The 20,744-nt window shown below is 46.6% G+C and overlaps 1 protein-coding gene across 1 annotated transcript; it reads right to left on the bottom strand.

Moving 5' to 3' along the window:
* Positions 1 to 4,672: 4,672 nt before the first annotated feature.
* On the bottom strand, positions 4,673 to 19,117 carry RSL24D1 (ribosomal L24 domain containing 1). Its single transcript, XM_068272523.1, has 6 exons — positions 18,980 to 19,117; positions 13,782 to 13,895; positions 10,298 to 10,370; positions 9,278 to 9,341; positions 9,090 to 9,175; positions 4,673 to 4,917 (listed from the first exon to the last, which is right to left on the bottom strand). Exons 1-6 carry the CDS (start codon positions 19,058 to 19,060, stop codon positions 4,844 to 4,846), a joined length of 492 nt encoding a protein of 163 aa, XP_068128624.1. The 5' UTR covers positions 19,061 to 19,117; the 3' UTR covers positions 4,673 to 4,843.
* Between the last annotated feature and the right edge of the window lie 1,627 nt (positions 19,118 to 20,744).

A 20,744-nucleotide genomic window follows, 5' to 3' on the forward strand; every position in this document is an offset into this window, starting at 1 on the left:
CGCATGGTACCCGCATACACACGGAGTACGTCACATGCGGAAGTGACATCATTTGTCACTTCCGCATGTGAAGCTTAGCCGCGCGGGTGCCTTGCGCACTCTCCTTGCTTCAGTCGCCGCGATCTGTGAGGTCTGAGCTGTGAGTGTGAGGCAGCGGGGACACAGGAGAAGGCATTGGCAGGCATCACACGGCAGAGGTAACGGCAGGGTAGGAGGCGCTGGACACTGGGGGGGGGGGCACCTATCTAACTGGGGGGGGGGGGGGCACCTGTCCCTATCTAACTAGTGGGGCACCTGTCCCTAACTAGGGGGGCACCTGTCACTATCTAACTGGGGGGGGGCACCTGTCACTATCTAACTGGGGGGGCACCTGTCACTATCTCATTGGGGGGGCACCTGTCACTATCTCATTAGGGGGGCACCTGCCACGATAACTGGGGGGCACCTGTCACTATCTAACTGGGAGACACCTGTCTCTAACTGGGGGGACACCTGTCACTATCTAACTGGGGGGGCACCTGTCACTACCTCATCTGGCCACACCACAGCATCACCGCCAGCCCGGCCCCAGCATCACCGCCAGCCCGGCCACAGCATCACCGCAAGGCCTTTCAGCCCACACATCATCCCCAATCCGGCCAAAAACAGTATTGCCAGGAGCAGGAGCCCATAGAGAAGAATTTAGAAGCCAGGTGAGAGGTGTCTACCATATTAAAGGGGCATTCAGCCTATTTATGTGAAATGCTGTCTATTTATGTGCCTCATGACTGCTGAATTTGTCGTGTTGGGGGCCTCACGATTTGTTGGGGGCATCATGATTGCTTAATTTGTCTTGTTGGGGGCATCATGATTGCTGAATATGTCTTGTTGGGAGCCTCATGATTTGTTGGGGGCCTCATGATTGCTAAATTTGTCTTGTTGGGGGCATCATGATTGCTGAATGTGTCTTGTTGGGGGCATCATGATTGCTGAATGTGTCTTGTTGGGGGCATCATGATTGCTGAATGTGTCTTGTTGGGGGCCTCATGATTGCTGAATTTGTCTTGTTGGGAGTCACATGATTGCTAACTGTGATATTATGGGAAAAGCTGAATCATCATCATATGAGACAATAGCATTAACCTCCTTGGCGGTAACCCCAAACGTAGTGCGGGGTAAGCCGCGCAGGAGGTTTTCGATTTGTTTAATTTTTTTTTTTTTTTGCTGCACGCAGCTAGCACTTTGCTAGCTGCGTCAGCACACCGATCGCCGCCGCCCCGCGCTCGATCGCCGCTATCCGTCGCGCGGCCCCCCCAGACCCCGTGCGCTGCCTGGCCAATCAGTGCCAGGCAGCGCTGAGGGGTGGTTCGGGACCCCCAATGACGTCCCGACGTCGGTGACGTCATCCCGCCTCATCGCCATGGCGACGGGGGAAGCCCTCCAGGAAATCCCGTTCTTTGAACGGGATTTCCTGATCGTAGATCGCCGAAGGCGATCGAAGCGGGCGGGGGGATGCCGCTGAGCAGCGGCTATCATGTAGCGAGCCCTGGGCTCGCTACATGATATAAGAAATAAAAAAAAAACTGCTGCGCTGCCTCCTGGCGGAATTTTTTTTATACTGCCAGGGGGGGTTAAACCTACTTTTTTAGCTTTTTAAAACGGAAAATAAAACTGGAAGGTTCTAAAAAAAAATAAAAAAAATACATTTTTCAGGAGTAGGATGGATGAAATTGTTTATCTTCACAGTTTATTTTCAACTTGGATTTTCCATAATGTTCATGTATGAGTTAAAACATTTGTATGTAGTTTAAATTGCTGTTGCCACTTTGCGATAGAATCTATCGGATAGATAGATAAAGTGACTTTTGGGTTGCAGTTTGGGCACTCGGCCTCCAAAAGGTTCGCCACCACTGTCCTAATCTAATGTCCTACATTGCTAAGTTCATGTAAATTTGTCTCCACCCCTGGCCACAGCCACATTCTGGTCCATGGCCACACCCATTTTTCGGCGCGGCGCCGCTGTACGCACAACGGAACCCTCATGTTTTTCGGCGCACTGCGCGCGCCACACAACTTCACCGAAATCTTGAAATGCATTTTGTGGAAAGTGCTGCCAATCTAATTGTCCTTTAATTGCATTTTTTTCCTGGTAGGGGGGGGGGCTGCAGCTCTAGCAAGAACCTTCGGCCCTCCACCATGGGGTCTGAAAAAAAAATGGCCCTCCATGCCCTTGAAGTTGGACAGCACTGTTCTAATACATTTAGCCATAACCCTGAACAAGCATATGCTGATAAGGCGTTTCTGCCATTATTGTCAGATCTGACTAGATTCGCGGCATGCTTGTTTCTGGTCTTAAGACACTACTGCAGCCAAATACAGTAGATCAGCAGGGCTGCCAGGCAACTGGTGTTTAAAAGGAAATAAATATGGCAGCCTCCATATTCTTCTCACTTTGGTAGTCCTTTAAGATGGAAAACCCTAAGAAGGATTTGCTTTTTTTTTTTTACTATAGAAAAATCACTAAAATCTAAACGTGGACAGTGCAATACATACGTTATGTAAGTAGAACAAGTATTTATCTACTTATAGATGTGTTTATACAGCTCCTCTTGAAGCCTGGTAACACACTTTCAATATTGGCCAATCACTGACCAATTTTACCACCTCCATGCAGTATGAGGGTCAACAGATATTTAAAGGGAAGGTCCACGCAAACTAAAAAAATCCACTTACATCGGGCTTCCTCCAGCCTCTGGCAGTAGTTCTGTGCCAACGCTGCCGCTCCAGTGGCTCCCGGTCCCCTCCGGTGCAAATGCCAACCTCGCCTGCATTCCAGCGTGCGGCTCACTGACGTCATCCAGGCAGTACTGCACAGGCGCAGAACTACTGCGCAGTGCAGTCCGGATGACGTAGTCGCAACTCGGGCAACATTTTGCACTGGAGGGGACCCCGGACCACCAGCGTGGATCTGAGCTGTGGCGAGGGAACAGGGAGGCTGGCAGAGGCTGGAGGAAGCCCCAGGTAAGTGGATTTTTTTATATTTTTAGTTTGCTTGGATGTTTCCTTTAACACTATGAGCAGATTGCATAGGTATACCCTCATACTACATCATGGAGTTGGTAAAATTGGTCAGTGATTGGCCAATTAAAGTTGAAGGTATGTACCAGGCTTGAGAGTGACCCAAGTCTTTGCTGATGCTAAGGGTGGCACAACCAGTTATTAGGTTTAATTTACGGCAAGTAATTACTTAATAGTGAGCCAAAAAGTGCATTTTGTGTTTTTTTTTTGGGGGGGGGGGGAGGGGGTTATCTACAGCTAATATTTAATTTTTTGACAATCTGAAATATTTAACGTAAAAAATAATAATAATAATAAAGCAGGGGCAAATGCTATTTTTATTTTACTTTATATATTAACCCAAGTCCATGCTGTGGGCCTATTACTGCAACATTTAAACACATTTTTGCCTTTTGGCTACTTTTTACACAAAGTGATTCTTAATTATAGCTGTAAATATAACAATTTTGAAATAATTTGTTACCCAGTTTCTGCCAGTTATTTCTCACTAATTTTAGTTTGTAGGGGAAGCACAAGTTTCTTGGAGGAGGGATAGTCACATGAGTACTTGGTGACAAAATTTCACTTCAGTGACAATATCTTGGGAGGCTGCCACCACTAGCTGTTGCTGTGCGGCTGGCCTGCACCATAAAAAAACTTTTCAGATTATACATTCCTACAAATCACTCTTAGCTGTGAGTACATGCCAAGAAATTCAGACCAAAAATAAGAAAGTAAAATCTGATTAAGTTACGTTGCTGTGTTGACTCTCTAGGATTGCTGTAATAGGTGATTTGAGTGAACTGTTTATAGATAAATCCGAAAAAAAGTGCATTAAATCGAAGGTTCAGGGTGAGAAAAAAAAAATCCACTTACCTGGGGCTTCCTCCAGCCCGTGGCAGGCAGGATGTGCCCTCGGCGCCGCTCCGCAGGCTCCCGGTGGCCGACCTGGTCGGGCTTCTTCTGCCCTCCATTCTGCGTTTCACGCGGGCGCGCTGACGTCATCAGACGTCCTCCGGGCTTTACTGCGTAGGCTGAGTAGTTCTGAGCCTGCGCAGTACAGCCCGGAGGACGTCCGATGACGTCAGCGCGCCCGTGTGAAACGCAGGTTGGAGCGCAGAAGAAGCCCGACCAGGTCGGCCACCGGGAGCCTGCGGAGCGGCGCCGAGGGCACATCCTGCCTGCCACGGGCTGGAGGAAACCCCAGGTAAGTGGATTTTTTTTCTTATTTTTTTTTCACTCACCCTGAACCTTCCCTTTAAGCAAACAATTTCAACAGCATGAAGCATCCTAACAATCTATAGAGTACTCCGCTATACCAGGGAGAAAAAAAAAATCAGCTGCAACTTGTAACAATGCAGGGGACTGGTGTTATTTCAGTGTGTGCAATAAAAACCCATGGTTGATTTATAAAGACAAATACAAAAAAAAAAAACTGTGGCATGAGTGGAGTATTTTCAAAAGCAGTCAGTCAGGTCTCAGTTGCTGGAAGAAACAAGGACTTTGACTGTCTGCCTTCAGCTCCAGCTTAAATTTTGGTTCAGTTTTCACTGTACCAGTAAAGCTTTTTTTTTTTCAGCCTGACAGAAAACCCTGTAGTAGAGGTTATGCATTCACGAGTGTAAATACAAAGGCATAGGCTAAAAAACATTTATTTTTCAAACCATCTCCATACAGAAACAGTCATGCTGTGCAATGTCCAGCTTCAAACTAGTCATCCGGGTGGCAGTGTTAAGTGCTGTAGAAATGTCCCCACAAAGAAGCAAGCACTGCAGTGACAACATAAACAGGATGTTAGCATCCTCTGCTATTCTGCGTCGTCCATTTCCACATCCTCTTGTAGCTTCTGAACCATTTTGTCTTCCAATTTCTTGGCTTTTCCTGAAAAGAAATTCAAAAATATGAGTATTGTGCATTAACAACCCTTCTGTGGTTGAAGTCTATTCTGTGTTTTGGCACCAACAAACCTGGCCATTCAGTATTTATATACCATTAAGACTTTCAGAAGTTTACAAGTACATGAAACAGTAAAAGTCTCTTACCAGGTCTCGCAATCTAAATTTCTGGGAAGGGAAACTTATTATACCAGTATATTCTGGGATGCGCAAGGAAACCCATGCAACCAAACTCCATGAATACTGCACCCAGGCCAAGATTCAAACTTGGCATTCTAGGGAGATCGACTCCTCTAATTGTCAAAGCTTTGGAACTTTAAAGCTATATTAAGGTGGCATTTGCTTTTGAGAACAAAAAGCTCCTGGCCAAGAAGCTGACACTCTACCCTGTCAGTCATCCCAGCCTGTCATTGCCAACGTGAATGCCCAAGAATTTTGTCTGTATAATAAGATTTACTGGAGCCCCATATCAGCTGTAGCCCTATCACCTTGCAGAAAAAGGCCCATACGTTTTCTATAGCTAAGTGAAAAGGTCGGGGCCATTTTCAGGGGGGAGATCTATGCATCAGAACTCAGCTGATACGGGGTTCCAGTGACTCATTAAACAGTCAATGTATAGGACATTCTAACATTTTAGCATTAGCGTACCTCTGTTTGTTTATATGTACACCAGAGTAGTGATGCTCGAATGTCTTGATCCACAAATTCGGCAACCACGGCCGTTGTAAAAAAAAAATAAAAAAATAAAAATCTACCTCCGGCGTGATTGGTTCCGTATTATGAAATGCGTCCACGCCACGACGCCGATTTTCGGTTGTGAATGAGGCAAGGATCTGGATTTTCTTTTAACGTTAATAGCAAAGCTCCCATACATGCTACAATCCCCAAAGTGCATGGATTATCAAGGTGATAAGGGCCTACAACTTAAACAAAAAAAAATTCCAAAAATATTTTGTTTTTGAGAAAATGGATTTTAACCACTTGATGACCAGTGGCTTTTCCTATGATCTGTGCTGCGTGGGCTCTCCAGCCCGCAGCACAGATCGGGATAGAGCCAGGGCGATCAGACTTACCCCCTTTTTTCCCCACTAGGGGGATGTCCTCCTGGGGGGGTCTGATCTCCGCCGGCTTGCTGCGCTTTGCGGGGCTCTTCAAAGCCCCTCTCCGCAGCGTTCTCGGCGCTCCGTCCCTCTCCCTTCCCCTCTGAGCTGCGCAGGACGGATATCCGTCCTGCGCATTGTATGATAGGCTTCAGCCTATCATATGCCGGCGATCCCCGGCCAATCAGAGGCCGGGGATCGCCGATCTGCCTTACGGCGCTGCTGCGCAGCAGCGCCGTATGATGTAAACAGCGGGGATTTCTTCCCCGCGTGTTTACATTTTGCCGGCGAGCCGCGATCGGCGGCTCTCCGGCTGTCCACAGAGACACCCTCCGTGAACGGACATGTAAAGGCCACTCGATTGAGCAGCCGTTTCCATGGTAACCCGCAGACGACCAGTTTACGCCAATCGGCGTTAGCTGGTCGTCAAGAGGTTAAAATGAAATCAACACTTTAAATGGGGCTATTAAATGGTAATAAGTGGTTTTACACAGGGAAATACAGGTTAAGCAATCACAGAGGTGAAGGTGAGTTCCAATGGCACTTGGCAGTGATGGTACCACTGGAGGAGGGTGAGTGGCTGACGCCAAAAAGACCCAGAGAGGTTTTTGTAATTTTTTGGGGGGTTTTGTTTGCAGCGATTAGCAATGACATAATAGCAGAGTTGTCAGTGGACCTGGGCAGTGTGAACGCAGACTTTAGTAGCGACTGAGTCAGGTCACAAAAGGACCATGGCAACTCACTGGTGTGTACCACGGTGTAATAGTGCTGCCCAAAAAATTACATGCGTCAGTGGACCCGGGCAGTGTGAACGCAGAGTGTAGTTGCGAGTCAGGAGGACAAAGCAGACAGTCAGATGCTGGACTGAGTGACAGAGCGCTGTCGTCCTGGGAGGGCTGCTGACCACTGGCTGCTGGGGTGGATGTCACAGCAAGCGTGGGGCGTTGGCTGCTGCTGCTTGGAGTACTGCTCACAGTAGAGGTCTGAGATGCAGTCATGGTGCCCATCAATACATCAGGTTCCATCTGCTCAACCACCACACGGGGACCAGAAGTATTAAAATATCGTGATAACGGCATCCGCTGACTCGGCCCAGGCTGTGCTGCCCTTTCTGCTGCACCACGACCCCGTACAGCTGGGCGTCATCTCCCTGGCCGTGGAGCAGTCCCAAAAGTGGCTGAAGCAATGGAACTCTCTTTCCTGACACCCCCACGAACCCTGCCAGACATGTTGCTAATGAATCACTGCAAAAATGGGATGATTATTACCAGTGAGCAGAGTACAACGTAACTGAAGGTTATCACAGGGTAATTAGATGATTAATACCAGTGAGCAGTGAGCAGAGTACAACCTAAGTGAAGGGTATCACTGGGTAATGAGATGATTAATACCAGTGAGCAGTGAGCACAGTACAACCTAAGTGAAGGGTATCACTGCCAAATGAGATGAATAATACCAGTGAGCAGTGAGCACAGTACACAATGTCACTCACGAAACTTAATGAATGAACAGTGTGGCAGTGTGACTGTCTTTATGTAGTAGCTGAAGTGTATGACTGGCTAGCGGGAGCGAGGACATGGTCATGCAGGCGCAGGGGTTTTCAGACTATAAAGTCTGAAATTCCAGACGTGACATGGAGGCGGGGTCAGAGCATCGGTGAATGGCTGCGCGTGCACAGGATGTCTGCAGGGGACCACTGGAAGCCCCAGGTAAGTTCAATTAATTTTCCCCCGACTCCACTACAGCATTCCTTTAAAGTACACTGAGAACCTTGGTGCTCCTAGGTTGGCCAGAAAAAAAAATATGATTAACAATCCATTTGTCAGATAGGTTTGTTACATTTTGTTGCTCAGATCCCTTTAACCATTTAAGGACCGCAGTGATTGAAATCTACGCCCTGTTTTGGTGGGCTTTTGGCTGGCAGGGCGTAGATTTCAATCACTGTCCGCAGCATGCATCTGCCTTCTCCGCCACTCCCTGCCGATCGTGCCGCTCAAACCCGACGATTCTCGCCGCATCTCACAGGCTCTGCCTGTTTCTATGACTGCAGAGTCATGTGAGCCGGTCAGGGGCCGATTTCATTGGCTCCTGGCCCTGTCTTTCAATGTAAGCTGTTCCCATTGGCTTACATTGAAAAAAAAAAGCGTCAGGAGCCAATGAAAGCGGCTCCTGACCGGCTCACATGACTCTGCCGTCATAGAGACAGGCAGAGTCTATATCCTGGGGGTCCCGGCGAGCGGTGATGACGGCGGTTGCGACGGGTATGTGCTGCGATTCGTCGGGATTCTGTCGGGATTGGACCAGCGGTCTCTGGTCCTTAAGTGCCCAGATACCGCTGGTCCTTAAGTGGTGCAAGGGGTCAGGTACCTTTTTGTCTGAGAGAGCCATAAACGCCACATATTTTAACATGCAATTCCGTGAGAGCCATACAATATATGTTTCAAACTGGGACAGTGTGCATGCACAGCAGAGGGCTCACATCCCTGTTGCCATGGTGATGTGTATACAGTTGATCCACCGGGCAGCGGAAGTGTCAGACACCTCTTCAGCTTCTCTTGGGTTTCAGCGACATCAGCAATTTCCCCGAGAGCCAGACAGGAGAAATGCCGACTAACAGCTTGTAAAATGAGCTCACTGACTTGGGGGTTTATTCACTTTATAGGACGAGCTCCCTGCACTTTTGCCCAATAGGCTGCTTGTCAAGTGACAGCCTATTGGGCCAATCAAAGTGTAGGGATCTCGTCCAACAAAGTCACTGGACCTGACAGGGTCCAGAGTGGGTCAATTGGAGCGGCCATTAGTTTGGGTGGGGTGGACTTGAGTAAGTTAGTATTGCATGCTACAACAGTAGCGTGCCTACTTTGAAAATTTTACTTGCGCTACCACACTAAGCTGCACTGCTTGAGCAGTGCAGCTTAGTGAATCAACCCCTAACGGTGAGCCAGATGTAGCCATCAAAAGAGCCACATCTGGCTCCCGAGCCATAGGTTCCCTACCCCTGTACAAAGCAGTGTGTCTGCAAATACTGAGGATGTCAATGACATGTTTGCTAACTTACCAGCATGAGGAGCCCGCACAAGATGTATATTCTGTTTGACTTCTTTGATGTCCTGGGCTTTCTGCAATTCTTTGCCCTTCTTTAACCTACAAAAGGAGAGATAATGTATAAAGATTGTGCCATTGGAGTATTACAGTTCACAGCTCACAGCTAGCTTCACAGCTCACAGCTAGAGGACTAAATCTCACCTGTTCATGATGAACCTTGCCTGGCGCTTTTGCTTGATCTCTTCCACTCTCTTCATAGCCTCAACTACAAAAATAATTTTATTAGTTCCATATAAATTGCCAAGATATCTTATTAGCATGTTTTTTGTTTTGAAAAACTTGACAATAATCCAATATCAGCAGTCTATAAACCACACAGAGAAGCCAAGTTCCCCAAAGACACATCAGTGATCATACATAGTAACAGACTGTCCTCAGAGCCTTCTGGCAGCTGACTGGTCTCAGTATTAATGCTCCGCTGAGATGAGCCAAAAATGTACCTTCTACGCAGGTTTCCAATAAACAAAAAAAAAATGGATACCTGAAGGGACAGAACCCTTAATTGGTGATCATATATTTGCAGGGAGGGCCTTTTCACAATGCATGATTTTTGGAACCCATGAAGTTAAGGGCAATGAATTGATCAACTGATAGAATTATGTACTGAAGTTTGATTGGTAAAGGCAGTCACTTATTGATAAGTTGCTGGAAGGAGAAGCTGGAGATCAATAGTCAAATAGCTTTAAGGTTCACTTTAAGCTGTACTATATAACACCAGGCTAGTAGTGATTTAAAATATTATTATTTCACAGATTTCTTCTGAAAACTTTTCAAGAGTCAGTGGTGGTGCTACGTGGTAAAATCACCACTTCCCATCAATTTCCAGCCAGAGAGAATGAATAATATGAGGCCATGTTCACAGTGCTCAGTTGATTTGCAGAATAATTCTGCATATCAACTCACTGCCCATACAGTTCTATGGGGCTGTTCACAGTACAGCTTTGTAACTGATGGTGTTATTCTATCTTGCTGTATGCAGGCTTTGTATTAAAGTCTAGGTTTAGTCACCATTGCAGTTCACAGTCAGCATAACACATAACGCGTGCGTTATACAACTGACCACTGTGAACCTAGCCTAATGGATTGGGTGCCAATCACATAATGTAAGGCCACCTTAACAAAGAAACCAGTAATAAGCAACAAGTAAATATGAAACATTACCAGTCTTGCTCCACAACTCCCTCTGGTATTTAATAGGTTCATTTCTTCGTTTTTCAAATTCAAATGAATTATCCTAAATGAAAAAATAAAAATTATAATGTATGATATGCAGTCTTACTTCTGGCTATGCTTGCAGCAAAATTACACACGCGGCTCTACATAAGGCATTTTTATGCATTAAATTCTAAAGGTGTTCAAGAATAAATGGCAAAGGGTCACTAGGAAAAGTGGTACAGTAACCCACCACTGCCACCAAGGAGACACTACACATATTACAAAGCAAAACACACAATCTTCAGCCATAAACACCTGTAGTACATAACCTCACACACCATCCCATGTCCAATAGCCTGTCAAGTCAACTAGAAACTTGTTTTTTCAACCTACACCTTTCCAGCTAGGGTTGCCGCGATTTACCGGTATTACGGTATATCACGGTTTTACAATGCACGGTAATCACGGTAAGCACTTTTAGGAAATACCGGTTTTTGCTGTATTTCCGCATCCCCGCCACTGCTCCGGCATTGCCCTGCTCTGTGTCTCCCTTCCTAACAAAGACAAGCTCCCAAAGCTTGTTCTTGATTGCGGGAGGCTTGCCGATATGAGTGCAGGAGCTGGGCGGTGATGCGCGTCCTGTAATGACGCGGCCACGGCTGGAGCGCACATGGCGAATGATTTTCCCGGCAATGTATCTGCTTGTGTTTTTTTTTTTTTGTATTGTGGACTGTACCACAAAGGCAGAGGGGGAGTCACCAGGTCATTCCTGCAAAATAAATCGGCAAATGAGAAAAGGCTACAGCCCGTTCTCCCTTCTGCTAGATGCATGCAGCCCCCTGCCTCCCCCGACTGCAGAGCTGACAAACACTGATACAGATCAGTGTTCAAAGGAATGTCCAGCGCTCCTCCCCCATGAAAATGATGAGTATGCCGCCCGCCTGGGAGAAGGAGCGAGAGACACACTGCACGTGGGGAGCTGAAGCTTACGACACCAGATAAGCAGTGCTACTGTGTGAGAGGTGCTGTGTTTGTATGAATGCAGCCAGTGTGTATACGTACTATGGCATGTAGGTGTGAAGAGTGTGTGTGTGTGTGTTTTTATGTGTCCTCATGCCCAACGCTCCCCCCTGTTCTACTGTCCCCCTACTTTTTAATGAAATCGCCCGCAGTGGCTTAGCACAGGACTTCACCTAATTCATGTCCGCTCCACCCATTTGCATTTTATTTTTCAGCTCTGGTATCCTTTAAAGGAAACCAGATACGCAGCATAGTGAAAGTTTTATACATAACTGCGGCTTCCTCCAACCCATTATGCGCACAGATCCCTCCCTCGCTGCCATCCTCAGCCTCTTCTATCGCTGTTACTGAGTCCCGTAACTTTGGCCAGTCGCGGCCAGTTTTACGCATGCGCAGTGCGCTCCCTCTGTCTCTGGCAGAAAATATTACTATGCCTGCGTAGTATTATTCTCTGCTGTAGAGAACGCACTGCGCATGCTCAGACTGGCCGCGACTGGCTCAAGTTACCGGACTCAATACCAGCGATAGAAAAGGCTGAGTATGGCGGCGTGGGAGGGATCTGTGCGCATGATGGGTTGGAGGAAGCCGCAGTTATGTATAAAACTTTCACTATGCTTCACCAACATTTTTGAAGTGGACCTGAATTCAAAACGTCCTCTCTGCTCAAAGATATGCAACAGCAATTTCTTTCTTTGCTACAGCTGATACAAATCCTAAAATAAATCTGCATAGTTTCTACTTCCTGTTTCATGGAAGCAGACATATTAACCTTCTGTGCTTTCCAATGGCCTTATTATCTGCCCTCTCTGCCATAGGCAGTCATGTGACACGAGAGATTGAGATTTACTTTTGGTATTGTTTTTTTGACATGTAGAAGAGTAAATATTTCAAGCATGACAGGAGGACCCTAACCATTAAGAGTTTAATAAAGAAGAGTTTGTTCAACTTTGACATTTTCTCATTTTTATAAGGGTAATTGTAATGAGAATAATTGCGCAATACCGTATACCGTAATACCGTCATACCGTGGTATTTTTTTTGACGGTTATCATACCGTGAATTTTCATACCGTTGCAACCCTATTTCCAGCATTACTTCTATTTACAACTACCCCTATGTACCAGACTTCTACCATAGTATCTACATGTGCAGCAGTCTCCCCCTGCTCCCCCACTAACATGTAACACAGCTGTGAAAAGCCACTAACGTGCAGATCAGCTCCACCCACCACTGATACACAGGAGTCCACCTGTGCCAATAGACCCAGACACCTGGTAGAGCAGCTGTGACTCTCCCCTACCCTCGCTCCTACTGTGGTGTACATCAGCCCTGTATACTTCCATGATGTGCATCCTCCATGATGTGCATCCTCCATGATGTGCATCCTCCATGATGTGCATCCTCCATGATGTGCATCCTCCATGATGTGCATCCTCCATGATGTGCATCCTCCATGATGTGCAGTGTTTGCAAACAGAAGCAGGCTCAAATATAACTGAATCCACATAAACACATATCTGTTTGATAAGGTAATATATTTGTAAGGTTCTAATCTGCAGTCATAACTTCCTGGTTGAGCACAAGTGTGACTGCTCCGAAGGGAGGGTCATCAAGATGTTAATTCCGAGTTGATGTAGGATAAGGCAAACTATGTATGCAAATTTCTGCAACTTGAAAATGGACCGACTTGCATCTCTGAAGATTTGGTCCATTTTCAAGCTGCGTTCATTTGGATAGAAAATGTGCATAATTCTGCAACAACTTTGATTTATTTTAATGCTACTGCCCAGCCCTGCTGCTCTGCACAGTAGTGGGGGTTGTAGGTGAGATTACTACATCTGTACACTGAGGATGGCATTGTTATGGTTGGTTGAGAGAGGACAACACCAGATAGCTGTGGCAGTAGAAAATATGTTTCATAACAATTATTAGACCTGTCAGGTTTCAGAAACCTTTTTACCAGCTGTAATCTCTCCTAGTGTCCTGTGTTTAAATTGCCTAAGGCAAGTTTCACAGTGGTGTGTTGCATAATGCCCGCTTTGTAATGTGGCTTCCCGCACTGCAATAAACCAGCTATGCATCGTTGACAGTGCAGCAGGTGTGTAGCAGTATGTGTGCACCATCATAATGCATGCAGCGAGTTACCGCAAAATGAGTGAACAATGAAGCATACTTTCCATTGACTATATGCTTCATTGAGCTTCACTGTACGCAATCGCAATGCATGGATAATGGGCGGTGCCTGCTTTCCTAATCCATGCCGTTAGAGGGAGAGCAATGCCCATTCTAACTTTACATTACTTCCAGCAATGAGCCCAACTGTTACTTCCATCTAGAGCTATGGTTTCCTAACCCAATGTCCTTCTTGTATTATTGGCTATGGATGCTGCCATATTTATTTTCTTTTAAACTTGCCAGTCAAATATATTTTCTTACTCTTTGTGAAAGGCGTAGATTGATAACAGCTTACCACTGTCAGCTCTTTACCAGCCGATTTCCTGAAGGCCTTTGTCCATCGGACCTTTCTAGGATTGCGCTTCTTCTTGAAGTTTTTGTGGCATTTTGACCGGCAGAATCGGAATGCCTATAAAGTATAAAAATTAACCTTATTAATACATTATAAAAAAAAATATGCAAATAACTGGTCTTTAAAAATAATTCTGTAAACTAGATGTAGCATTTTTGAGCTTGACTATGAATAAATTATCATATGCAAGGCAGTACAAGAACTATGGCATGTGGGCATCCAGCAAAATATTCAGCAAAGCATAAATGAAATGCCTTTCTGTCCTATGAGCCATGTGGCTCAGTTATGTGCCCATTTCTTCAGGGCTGTGGAGTCGGTACAAAAATCTTCTGACTCAGACTCCTCAGTTTCTGAAACCACAACTCCGACTCCAACTCCAGGTACCCAAAATTGCTCAGACTCCGACTCCTCGACTTCGACTCCTTAGTCTAATACTTAACAGGGCTGTGGATTTTGTACAAAAATCATGCGACTCAGACTCCTCAGTTTCTGAAACCATGACTCCAACTCCGACTATGGGTGCCCAAAATTGCCCCGACTCGACTCCAACTCACTCCACAGCCCTGCTTTTCTTTGTCTTTTATGTAGTTAAGGTTCTCATAGACATGGTACTTTGATGAGCCAATGTCATCTGTCGTGACAGAAAATCTTTCTATTGTAATTGAAAACAAAAAGAAACCCTGCCAGAACAATCATCGAAGCCAAGAAGTGAAATTTGCTATGTACACAACTTAAGGTGCCCATACATCACTCAATATTGCAGCCCAATCAACCTTCCAATTCAATAATTTTATCAAACAGCCCTTCTGGTAATGGTGTCCTTATCTTATCTGAAAGGGGAAGCTTCAGTTATTTGCATTCCCACAATCCTGTTGGCACTGCATAATTCAGCACAGGTACACAGTCCAAGTAAAAAAAATAAAAATAAAGGTACATATAGGGACCTATTTTAGAAAAAAGGGCTTTACACATTTGGGGTACTATTTTTTTTAGGAAATTTTTATTTTTGGATGTTACAACCCCCTTTAAAGCTGAGCATCAGGAGAGTGTCATGTAACAAGCCTGGTGATGAATGGGGAAACACCATTTACCACTGCATCAGCACACTGCCAGTGAAAGTTTTAGAGCTGAAACAGGGCCGATAGGCTGCTAGTTTTTAACTGAACACAGTATTGACCCTACATTTGACGCGGTATATCACGGTTTGATTGTGCATGCTAATTATACCATGCACAATCACGGTTTAACGGTTTTCAGGGGCAGGGCGATGTAGCAGCGGGCACATGAACAACGGCGGGAATAAATACTCACTTGCCGGCTGGTCCTGCATGCATGTACTAGCTTCTTCCTCCTTCCTGTTCTTGCGTCCCATTTACCTGATGTTACAAAGAGATGGAGCGCAAAAACAGGAAGAAGAATGAAGCCAGTGCACGTGTGCAGGACCAGCCGGCAAGTGAGTATTTGTACCCCCTACTGCTGCGTCGTCCCCCCTCCTGCGGGCACCTATCCTGGCTACACCTATCCCTGGCTACCTATGCTGCGGCCACCTACAACTGGCTACACCTATGCTGCGGCCACCTACAACTGGCTACACCTATGCTGCGGCCACTTATGCTGTGGCCACTTATGCTGCGGCCACCTACTACTGGCTACACCTACCTGTCTACCTATGCTGCGGCCACCTACTACTGGCTACACCTATCCCTGGCCACCTATGCTGCGGCCACTTACTACTGGCTACACCTTTCTCGGTCTACCTATGCTACAGCCACCTACTACTGGCTAGACATGCTGCGGCCACCTATTACTGGCTACACGTATCCCTGGCTACCTATGCTGCGGCCACCTATTACTGGCTACACCCATCTCTAACGCCACCAGGACATTTGCAGGAGCAGGGTGAGCCTTTTTACAGTTTTAACAGCGCCCCAATCATATGTATGCCGAGGGAGTGGGGCACATTATGTAATGTAAGGGGGGAGCACAGGTCCAAATAATTGTATAATACCGTGGTATTTTTTAGACAGTTATACCGTGGAATTTCATACCGTTGCAACCCTAACTGCCCTGATAATCTCCTTTGTGCTAATGAAAGATCAGCTAATCAAAGTCTAATCATCAATTCATGTCTTCATGTTTCAGTGTGTAAGAAAGCATTACCCCTTCCCAGAGTGTGAAGAAGTGTAAAAGTTTCATTACATGTTGCGCAGAGAGGAGCGTTAGAGACAGAGCTGTAGTACTGCAGTAGAAGAATGTAGGCAGGGTCAAGGAACCTGCTCTGTGCAGAGGAAGGGAACACCCACCCCACTGGCAAACACAAGCTAGTGGATGCTACCAGGAAGGAGCAAACCTGGCATTTTCCATAGAATCTCCACTGGGTAATTATAGTGTTTCAAAAACTGTAAAACTTCTTTTGTTGAAACTGTGAAAATCGAAATCTTTCGTTTCCATTCAACTGGGCAGAAGAGTGGTGAAGTGGATAGCATTCTCACCTAGCAGTGCTGGATACCTGTTTTTTATCCCAGCCAGGTCACTACCTACATGGAATTTTTAGGTTCTCCCCGTGTCTGCATGAGTTTGCTCCGAGCACTCTGGTTTCCTCCCACATCCCAAAAACATACAGATAAGTTAATAGGCATATGACTATGGTAGGGATTAGATAGTGAGCCCCTCTAAGGCACAGTTAGTGACAAGACTGCTCTGTGAAGTGCTACGGAAGATGTCAGTACTATAGAAATGCAAATAATAAATTACTAGATGAGCGCTGACGTTTACTAGGATGGTCTGGAGTGGGCCCATTCACACTGGGGCGATTTGCAGGCATTTTCCTGCAGATTCACATCGGCCATCACTAGCACTTTGATAAAGCGATGGTGTAATTAATAGTATATGGCAGTGATCTCACTGGAGACTTTTGGCAAGTCTCCCTTACACTGCTACTGCCAATAGAGCGCGCCCTAGTGGCTGCTGCTCTGCTCTGGCGCTTTGAGTCCGCAAGGAGAAAAGCGCAATATAAATGTTATTTGTCTTGTCTTGTCACTGCAGCGATCGCCGACGATTCGCAAAAAAGCGGTGCTTTTCCGCAATTTTTAAGCGATCACTGTTCAAATGGAGAAAAATCGTGATCACTCAAAAATCACGGATATGTACAGTGAATATATGCAGAAATGTAACACCCCCCCCCCCACCAACCCAGTGTGAACGGGGCCTTAGGGCTAGGGGACATTAGTTTGAATATCTCAGAAAATCTTAAAGGAAACCAGTGATGGTCCAGAGCAGGGTTCAGGAACTTTTTTGGCTGAGAGAGCCATAAACGCCACAAAGTTTAAAATGTAATTCCATGAGAGCTATGCAAAATGTTTCAAACTGGGACAGTGCGCATGCGCGGCAAAGGGCTCATGTCCCTGATGCCATGGCGATGTGTACACAGTTGATCCTCCGGGCAGCGGAAGTGTCAGACACGTCTTCAGATTCTCTTGGGTTTCAGCGACATCAGCAATTTCCCCGAGAGCCAGACAGGAGAAATGCCGACTAACAGCTTGTAAAATTAGCTCGCCGACTTGGGGGTTTATTCACTTTATAGGACGAGCTCCCTGCACTTTTGCCCAATAGGTTGCTTGTCAAGTGACAGCCTATTGGGCCAATCAAAGTGTAGGGATCTCGTCCAACAAAGTCACTGGACAACAATTTCCCCGAGAGCCAGACAGGAGTATCGACTAACAGCTTGTATAATTAGCTAGCTGACTTATGGGTTGATTCTCTTTGTAGGATGAGTTCCCAGCACTTTGGCCCAGTAGGCTGCCTGTCAAGTGACTGACAGCCTATTGGGCCAAATAAAGTGCGGGGATCTTGTCCTATAAAGTCACTGGACCTGACAGGGTCCAGAGTGGAATTGGAGCAGCTGTTAGTTTTAGGGTAGCGAGCAAGTTAGTAGTGCACGTTACAACAGTAGCATGCCTACTTTAAAAATTTTACGTGCGCTGTCACACTAAGCTGTGCTGCTTGCGCAGTGTAGCTTAGTGAATCAACCCCTACTGACTTGTCTGTGAGCCAGAGGTAGCCATCAAAAGAGCCACATCTGGTTCCTGAGGCATAGGTTCCCTACCCCTGGTCCAGAAGCTCCCTGATCAATCTTGGTGCACAACGCTGCTGTGCAGGATCCCTTTGAACATATCCGATAAGAGCTTGTTGGCTACGTTCTTGCGGCTAGGCTACCCATTCTGTACGCTAAACCCTATGGTCTTATACACATACCTATAATATCGATAATAACCGCCTCGGCAGATAATGAGGTCTATGTACAGAGGCACCTGATCCCTGACGCGACTTCACTGTTTGTGCCTCTCCCCCATCCATCGCGTGACATCACACACGCGCTGTTCTATCATCCCTCTGCCCCCGACATAGCAATACACTGCATCTGTACAGCTGAATGTCACCCAAAGGAATCGGGTTCTGATCCCCAACGGGCAACATCAGTAGTTTGCGGTGTACGCACCCTTATCTGCTCTTACACATGCGCAGTACACAAATGCTCAAACACGATGGGGAACTACAAGAGTGTCCCAGCCAGCAGCAATCATGTTGAGGAGGACATTGGAAGCCTCTGGACCATCAAGAAGCTTCCCTCTATGTGGGTGAGCAAGTAAGTTTTTCTTTTTTTTTTTTTAAATAGTCACAGGTTCATTTTTAGACCTGTTTACACCAAATGTGGTACCATATCAATGAAATGCAGCCATACACGATAACCCAATTTGTTCTAGACCAGAGCTATGGAGTGGGTACAAAAATCATCCAACTCAGACTCTTTAGTTTATGAAACCACCGAGTCCAACTCCAGGTACCCAAAATTGCTCCGACTCCACAGCCCTGCAGGCTTGGGTACAAAGATCATCAAACTCCAACTCCTCAGTTTATGAAACCACCTACCTGTCCTAGATACACACACAAAAAAAAGTTAAAGTTTTTATATGCCTCCCCTTCAGCCAGCCCCAACAAAAACAGGAATAGTGGACACTACACTCTACACACACACACACACACACACACACACACACACACACACACACACACACACACACACACACACACACACACACACGTACGCACGCAGAGGCTAGCCGCACCGGCAGGCCCTATACCTTGCAGTCGTTTCTCACGAACATCATGCCGTGGCCCGGGTAGATGGGCGCCGAGCAGAAGTAACACTTCTCTATGCGCATCCTGGCGGCTCACACAGGAGCGCTCCTGCACTCCAGCAGCACACCACGTGAAAGGAAGTGATGTCAGACCAACAAGGTTTACAAGCGGACAAAGCGCCTTGTAGTGAAATAACACGTTGGGCCGCCATAGATAGCGACATCTGCTGGACCTAACGTGTTATTTCAGTGCTGTTCTGTGCACAGCAGGTTTTCGATATAAGTCAGCGGAAAAAATAATTTGATAAGATCTTGTCGAACACGCATTTAAAGGGAAGCTGAAGCGAAAGGGATATGGAGGCTGCCATATTCATTTATTTTTTAGCAATACCAGTTGCCTGCTGATCCGCTACTTCTAATACTTTTAGCCATACCCCCTGAACAAGCATGCAGACAATGGGCTCTATTCATAAAAAACTTGTGGCGTAAATACTCGTAGAGGTAAAATACCGCAGCGGTATTTTACACTTCTGGGTGGTCATTCAAAGAAATCTTGAAAGCTGCGATGCAAGAGCGGAGATCTCCCGCTGAAAGCTGGCGGTAAGCTGTCGGAAGGCATGCGGAAACACTTCAGCCGGCAGAGTCCCTCCGTGCGCTGGTCTCTCTGGGAGGTCTGTCCCATTCACTTGTATGTAATCCGCAAAATCAGAGGAAGCGGTATTTCCCGTCCACATACCGCTTCCTCTAAACCTTATGAATGGCCATTTTGTTACTTTTTTCTAGATAAATCTAGAAAAACACTGGAGAAGGCGGAAATTTCTCGCTCTGCTGGGGGATTGTAGATTTTCATGCGGGAACAGATTTTATGAATGCCCACTTTGCTAAATGGACGGGAAAATCCGCTGTTTTGAGCGGAAAACTTGCGGTAAGGTTTTATGAATAGAGCCCAATCAGGTATTTCTGACATTATTGTCAGATCTGGCAAATTAGCAACATGCTTGTTTCTGGTGTGATTCAGACACTGCTGCAGTCAAATAGTTCAGCAGGGCTGCACTGAAAGGAAATGAATATGGCAGCCTCCATATTCTCATTTCAGGTTCTGAGCTCTGTGTTGATGCTTAAAGGACAACTGTAGTGAGAGGGATATGAAGGCTGCCATATTTTATTTCCTTTTAACCACCCTGGCGTTCTATTAAGATCGCCAGGGTGGCTGCGGGAGGGTTTTTTTTAAATAAAAAAAAAACTATTTCATGCAGCCAACTGAAAGTTGGCTGCATGAAAGCCCACTAGAGGGCGCTCCGGAGGCGTTCTGATCGCCTCCGGCGGCCAAAAGTAACACGGAAGGCCGCAATGAGCGGCCTTCCGTGTTTTGCTTACTTCGTCGCCATGGCGACGAGCGGAGTGACGTCATGGACGTCAGCCGACGTCCTGACGTCAGCCGCCTCCGATCCAGCCCTTAGCGCTGGCCGGAACTATTTGTTCCGGCTGCGAAGGGCTCAGGCGGCTGGGGGGACCCTCTTTCGCCGCAGAGCGGCGGCGATCAGGCAGCACACGCGGCTGGCAAAGTGCCGGCTGCGTGTGCTGCACTTTATTTCATTAAAATCGGCCCAGCAGGGCCTGAGCGGCACCCTCTGGCGGTAATGGACGAGCTGAGCTCGTCCATACCGCTAAGGTGGTTAAGCAATACCAGTTGCCTGACGGCCCTGCTGATCCGCTGCCTCTAATACTTTTAGCCATAGACCCTGAACAAGCATGCAGCAGATCAGCT

The sequence above is a fragment of the Hyperolius riggenbachi genome, chromosome 3 (assembly GCF_040937935.1).
Source record: "Hyperolius riggenbachi isolate aHypRig1 chromosome 3, aHypRig1.pri, whole genome shotgun sequence".
In the NCBI taxonomy this organism is placed as follows: Eukaryota; Metazoa; Chordata; class Amphibia; order Anura; family Hyperoliidae; genus Hyperolius; species Hyperolius riggenbachi.

What these genes read in the sequence shown, in the direction of transcription:
- RSL24D1 (XM_068272523.1), bottom strand. Translation starts at nt 19,060, where the DNA reads ATGCGCATAGAGAAGTGTTACTTCTGCTCGGCGCCCATCTACCCGGGC. An exon ending in TCGTGAGAAACGACTGCAAG is followed by an intron (nt 13,896 to 18,979) that starts GTATAGGGCCTG and finishes TATACTTTATAG; the next exon opens with GCATTCCGATTCTGCCGGTC. An exon ending in TGTGCGGGCTCCTCATGCTG is followed by an intron (nt 4,918 to 9,089) that starts GTAAGTTAGCAA and finishes ATTTCTTTTCAG; the next exon opens with GAAAAGCCAAGAAATTGGAA.